Here is a 7108-nt window from a genome sequence, read left to right on the forward strand (position 1 = left end):
TGAGCTTGTCACTGTGCTACTTCTCCTTTCACTGTCTAGTCACAGATTGAAGACGGGTCCAGGACGACCTGGGTTTAGAGAAATTATGTTATAATAATACTGGCTGTTAGACTGGGAATATAAGACGAAAATCACTGCAGGGGAGAAATCTCTAGTTTGAAGCTGAATATTGAAGCAAAAGCTGCTTTTTGTTATTTAATTTTTATATTGTTATTTTTGACTAGAGTTCTGCTTTAAGTTTAACTTACGGTAGAAATACTTTTATAATTGATGAAAATGATCATCTGTAGAAGGTTTTTTAGAGTCAGACGGGCCATATGCAGCCCAGTAAAGTGATGCTTGACATACCCAATGGACATGCCAGGTTATTGTTTCGATTTAGAGCATTCTGAACAGATTAGGTATATAGGGTTATTAGTGCTATAAATGTATCTTTGTATTTTGCAGGTACGGTATTGTTTAATAAATGATTTTGTTACCTCTTCCTTACAGAGAATGGTGGATATGAATTCTGCTGTTCAGGCCCTGATGGAGTCCCATGCAGCACTGCGGATGGAGGTAGGGTGGTAGTATAATCATTTTACATTATAAATAATTTATCCAAAGTCATATTTACTGAGTGGAGACAAATGCATGTCTGTGCTAGCTGTCATTAGACTGGAAACCAGTTACATACATATTGACTAAGTTTAAATAAAGGAGACGCATATAAAAGTTCATCAAAGTCAACCTGTTTTAGCTCCTAAATTGTATTATTCTGAGGTGGGGTTGGGTTTTATGGACTGATGATCATGTTGATAGGAGGTTTGTCCATCCTCATCACTTGTGCCACCAAAACACTTTTTAATTCCCCATTCCAGCCAAACTAGTTGTTTTTTTCAGTAGAGTTGGTTAAAAGAGAACTATGGCCAAACATTTTTGGCCGCAGTTCTCTTTTGGGTCACAAGAGGACATTTACCAATGTCTTCCTGTGACCCAAAACTCAGCATATATTGGGTAGCACAGAGCCACGCTGCAGTCAGGAAAGATCCTGACTATATTGACAGGATCCACCCCGCTGGCTTATTGACAGCTGGCTCTGCCTCTCTAGAGCCAGAGCACGCTGTGCCCGCCCCTTCCACGTCTGTCCCTCCAGTCAGCGCTGGAGGAAAGGAGAGGGGAAGGGTGAATCCCTGCGGGGGGTGGTGACAGTCACCACTCTCTCCAGGGGAAGGATCGTGAGCTGAGTGATAAGCGGTATGTGATTGCTCAGTTCTCGTTTTTTTTATTTTAGGTTTAGTTGCGCTTTAAGAGTCGAAAACGCCTTAGGGAATTTCCTCCCACTTCCTGTCCCAGTAACACCAGGGCGAAAAATGAAAGTGTCTAGGAGTCACTGGGACAGGAATACACTCTATACTTTAGATTTTATTTTCTAGTTTTGGATGGGGTGGGGAGGAGTAAGTATCTCTGTCAGATTGTTATTGCTGTCTGGGTCCCTGTTTAGGATTTGGAAGATTCACTTACATTTGTCTCTTGGTTGTTTTTGCTATCTGGACAGGTAGCGAAGGGAAATCTAAAAATTGAACAGTTGTTAGTAAAAATGAAATGCCGCAGCTTATAAAAAACTGAAAAAAGTCTGCATTTATATATATAAAAAAAGAATTATAAATTGTGTAAAAAATCAACCTGCAGATTCGTACACAACTTCATTTGATTTATATTCTAATTTTTCTTTTCTCTTTTTTTTCCCCCCAAAATGTTATTGTCAACAATGTCTTCTGCTTCTTGAATGAACCTACTGCTCCTATCTCGGATTCTTGTACATTATTCTCATTCTGCTCTTCTGTTTGGCTTCTGATTGGTCCGCTCACACTACTCCTCATTGCCATGTTTCCCACCCTTGTCTATGCTCCGTTCAACACTGCTACGAATGACCAGAGCTATCAGAATACTGATGTATCAGTGCTAGATTTCAGCACAGAGATCTTTAAAACGCTCCACTACCTGACAGATTTGATGCACAGTATAAAGAACCCACCGGGGACCAGGGACAATCCAGCGCGAATATGTCGCGACTTGCTCAACTGTAAACGCAAAGTGTCAGATGGTATGTATTGAAGCCTGTTTTGTCAAATCCCAGTTCACTGAAGTGTAATCCATACCATGAACTTCTTATATTTTTCCCATTTTGGTCTAATAAATACACCACTAAAAGTGTTTTAGTACATTTGTTCAACATTATCATCAGGTGAACGTTAAAAAAAACCTGAAAACAGAATGTTTTGGCTGGACATTCACTTTGGGGTGCGAATGTCTTTGAAAGTCCATTTTGGCCAAATAACTCCCAATATATTTTTTACCAGTTCAAATGTATTGTCATGTAATTCTACAATGTGTCCACTAGATGGAGCCTAAGAGCATAAAAAATATGTCCTATGCTTCTCTGCTCCATCTAGTGGCCAAAATGTAGTATTACATGACAATACAATCAAACTGGAAAAGCCTTATTAAGAACGTTCGTTTTGACTTTATTCACCCAAAATAAATGTCCACAGATATTTGCAGTGCAAAGGGCCCTGCAAATTTATGAATACACCCCTTTAAGTGATTTCCCAAAGTTTTTAGACATAACCCTGCCCCATTGTTCCTATCATGTTAATATGGGACCTATCTGAATATTTATCATTCAGTTCCCTCCCTAATACAGGATATTTGTATTTATTAGTTTCCTCCCTCACTCAGGATAGGTCTATATATTAGACATTTTCCCTTTAATACAGAATAGATTTATTTAATATTCAGTTTCCTCATTAGGATAGATATCTCTGTTTTCTGAAACCAGCCCAAGGACTGCTCTTATTTCACACAATGGTTAAAGTGACCCTGTCACCACAAGGTCACTTATAGATCACACCTGGGCTGTAGAAGAATAGCATGTATACTTACTTACCTTACTGGCTTCCCTTGTCTTCAAACACCACCAATTTGCTGCTTCCCGGTACTGCAGGTACTTGACAGTTCTGGGTGTGTTGAATACCTGATTCACCACTGCACTCAGTGGTTTCTCCCACTTTTCCCAATGTCCTGTACTGTTGTAAAAGCTAATGAGAACAACCACTCCGTGTGGCAGGAGGAGCAGGTACTTACACATCTGAACGTTTTTTACCTGCAAAGTCCACCAGAGCAGCATAGCTTAGACCGCTGCACAGTATGTAGACCTGCTACAAATTAACATGATTGGAACAGTGGCTTAGTTGTTAGCACTCCTTTAGCACTGGGGGGTCCTCAGTTTGAATCACAGCCAGGACACTATATGCACGGAGTTTGCATGTTCTCCCTATGCTTGCTTAGGAATATTGGCTCCTGTCTAAAATGACCCTACTGTATGTATGTATGCATGTGAGGTAGGGACCTTAGATTGTAAGCTCCTTGTGGGCAGGAACTGATGCGAATGAACAAGATGTACAGTGCTGCGTTAGTTGTTGGCGCTATGTAAATACCTGTATTAATATAAATAAGACTCGGGCCACGAGAAAGCTAATAAGCATACATGCTACCTACAGTCCAGGCTTCCAAGTGATCCTGTATTGGCACATTTCTGACAGCAGGGGTGAAATGGGACATGCCTATAAGAAATGCATCATTCACTTTCTTTGCACCTATTCAAGCTTGCAGGAATGATGTACTCTGTATGTGCCCTTGTGAAGGACAATGTGTGCTTGCAACCATTCCTGTTCTTATAATAGTTTATTGTTGGAACATTTCTGTGATTGGTAAAATTGTTGCCTTTTGGCCTTTTGGCCAAACAAAAAAAATGAACATTATTTGTATTGCTTGTAGCCCACTGACCGGCATTGCATAGACTGAGCCAAAATCTTCCAGCAGGTTCAGAAAGCTTGCTCATTTCTTCACACCATTGATGGGTGGTTTATAAGCAGTGTTTGTGTCCTAATTATTTGATGACAGTAGACACAGTTTTTTCTTAGCCATGTATTGTGTTCTTTTCAGGAAAGTACTGGATTGACCCGAATCTTGGATGTCCATCAGATGCCATAGAGGTCTTCTGTAACTTCACGGCTGGGGGGCAGACATGTTTATCTCCAGTTACTGTGGCAAAGGTAAAAAAAAATAACAGGCAGAAGTCAAGTGGGCTTCAAGGATTTCATGACATGCTGTCTGGGAGAATATGGGAAGGGGTCATTTAAGTAGCTGTTACCTGTATAAAGGATAACATGTTAGATCCCATTAATATATAATAGTTTATAGAATCCAAGAATACAGAGTAGTTCATAGAATCATATAACAACTCAAGGGAGCGATGGGGTATTTTGTATATTCTTGTAGTGAACTGCTGCATCCACATGCATGTCTGTGCTAGCTATATATTGATTGGGCTGCTGGTCCTTTTTTGCTGTATGAAGAAAATAGGGGTACCTGTGTTCTACTGGCAACAGAAACACTGTTGGTTATAACTAGGGATGCACCGATACTTTTCGAGTACCAGTGCCGATACTTGGTATTTTTATGAGAACTACCAGGGTTGCAGCTGGGACCCGGCTCTGGTGCTCCACCACTGTCCTGAAATCATTAGTCTGTATTGTTTTAGAAAAACTGTCACATGACAGTAAACAAAAATTTATCAGTACTCGTACTTGTAAGTACTTGCGCAAGTACCAGTACTCGTACTCGCAAAACTGGTATCGGTGATTTCCTTTATTTATAAAAACCAAAATCGTACATTAAAACAAATATGTACAAATCCCAGGAGCTCCGTGTGCTCCCTACAAATGACAGCTGCCTCCTAATTTTTGAATTTTTCTCTAGTTTAGTCTTGGAGCTCGAAAAGTATCTGTACTTGTACCGAGTACTGTACTTGGTATCGGTGCATCCCTAATTATAACTCAGTTGGGTCCATTACAGCAAAAAGGGCACCAGCATGCGATTGGAAATAAATATGAATTTTATTCTGTCCTAAGTAATATTTTCTGTCCCAACCAGCTGGAGTTTGATGTGGGCAAAGTGCAGATGAATTTTCTCCATTTGCTGAGCTCCGAGGCTGTCCACACCATCACCATCCATTGCCTGAACACCCCGGTCATAGGTGGAGACACACCGCTTACCTTCAAAGGATGGAATGGCCACAAGTTTGAAGGATACAAATTACTTGAAAGAAATGTGATTCTAGATGAATGCAAGGTAAGACGTTACTGGATTTACACAATCAAGTCAATTTTATACGCCCAACACATACATTAAGAGTGAGCTCCCACGTGCATTTTGATTTGACATGCTAACCTGGGGTAACCACGCCATGAATATGATTACAGTAAGAATTCAGTTTGTCCTAAGTACTGTTAGTGTACAGTGAAAATAGAGTGGAGAACAGAATTTGCCACTTGCATCAATTGCAGGTAAAATCACAAAAAACGGTGTTTTAAAGGCTTACTTGCAGTGTTTTTATTTTCCATCAATTATTTGTATTTACTTGCAATGTGCCTTTGAACTTGCAAGTAAACTCCAGGAAGAGCCAGTTCCCTAGCACAAACAGGGTAAAGTCCATGAACCCAGTGCACTCAAAACCGCTGTTCCAAAGATAATGATGGTGGGTGCTGCGGCTGTCGCCGGTTGGCAATTGCGGTCAATATCAAACATAATATATAGACACCGGCCCTCCAATAGCAAGTCAAATACGTCTGTTTATTGATGTATACACAGCATAACGTGATGCGCTTAATGTGACGCTTCGGGGTCTCTGCCTGATGAAGGGGATCCTGCGAAACCCCAAAACGTTGCATTTAGTGCATCACATCATGCTGCTCATACGTCAATAAACAGGCGTATTTGGCTTGCTATTGGAGTGCCGGTGTCTATATATTACGTTTGATAGTTCCCTAGCACAGCCCCCTCCCTCATGCATGTCATAGCACTCTCCTTTTCTAGGGGTCTCTAATTGCTCACTGTGCTGTCCCAGCTCCATCCCCCCTCCCTTTTCCTTCCACATCATAGCCCTCTGCTCTTCTGGGAGTGTTGAGCTGCTATTTGTACTGGCCTTACCCCTGTCTACAAAAGCGTTTATGTAGCTACTGGGGCAGAAGCAAAAGTTAATACTATAGAGTGTCACAACTGACAGTGCTGGGGCTGCTGACACCACATCCAAGATGGCGGCACCCAGCAGCAGTCTCGGGACTTTTGGATGTCTATACAAGGGAGGCTTTTACAGCTAAATAACATGCATAAAATACATTAAAAGCCCATATAACCTTATAAGACGATTGTTGTTGAGATGTATGGTCTGCCGACAGGTTCTCTTTAATGCTGTACTTAGTACATGATGGAAAGTCTGCCCCACCAGTAAGATAATTGCGTTGGCAACATGATTTGCTCCTCTAATCACTTTTGTATTAAAGCAACCCTTAATAGCAGCCAAATAAACTGAAAGCCATTCCATTGCTGAGGAATCATTCCCAGAAATCTGCTTCTGGGAATGCCGACCTCCTTTGTGAGCACTACGTGGGAAGTCTCTGTTTCCCTACAGACTTCAGAGGACAATTTCTCAGAACGGGTAAGTATTTACAGTCTGCTTTTCAGGCAACAGGTTTGTATTAATATTGGACCAGAGTTCCTTTAAGGAGCTACTGATTAGAATACCGCTTTTTTTTTAAACTGAAGAGTGATTGCACATGATCAAATGCGAATGCTCCCTGTCTTCTCTATATAATGCCAACAAACTTTCTGAAGAAGACAGAAGACACCATTCAATTAGCGAGCCGTTTGCTTTGCGAAGATCAGACCTTTATATTGGCACCGGATTCTGCCGCCTAGATGGAGCCGAGGGACATAGGAAATTCCTATACTCCGTAGCTCCATCTAGTGGCCATAACGTAGCGCAAATGTAAAAGTCTGATGTTCGTAGAGTGAATGGCTCTGCCCAAGTTTTATCAGTACACCCTTAAGTATGCAATTATGAAAGTGTACGTAAATGCAAACCAATTCAAACTATTTCTATTACACCACAGACAATTACTAAGCATGTTACCCCATTTACTATTATAAAAACGCTGGATATACCTTTGTTAGTTGCTTTTATCGGTGCTCATGTGACTGCTCGCATTCCCTCTTCTCCTCCAAG

At 41.0% G+C, this 7108-nt stretch overlaps 1 protein-coding gene across 1 annotated transcript in view; it reads left to right on the forward strand.

Moving 5' to 3' along the window:
* Positions 1–498: 498 nt before the first annotated feature.
* Positions 499–7108, forward strand: part of COL24A1 (collagen type XXIV alpha 1 chain) — a 7789-nt gene continuing 1179 nt past the window's right edge. Inside the window, exons 1-4 of the mRNA XM_018561867.1 lie at positions 499–558; positions 1918–2086; positions 3988–4097; positions 4978–5175. Coding sequence (XP_018417369.1) covers positions 505–558; positions 1918–2086; positions 3988–4097; positions 4978–5175 — 531 coding nt within the window. The 5' untranslated portion in view covers positions 499–504. The remainder of the gene's footprint in view (positions 559–1917; positions 2087–3987; positions 4098–4977; positions 5176–7108) is intronic.

The sequence above is a fragment of the Nanorana parkeri genome, unplaced genomic scaffold (assembly GCF_000935625.1).
Source record: "Nanorana parkeri isolate BGI_ZX_2015 unplaced genomic scaffold, ASM93562v1 scaffold548, whole genome shotgun sequence".
NCBI classification, from domain to species: Eukaryota; Metazoa; Chordata; class Amphibia; order Anura; family Dicroglossidae; genus Nanorana; species Nanorana parkeri.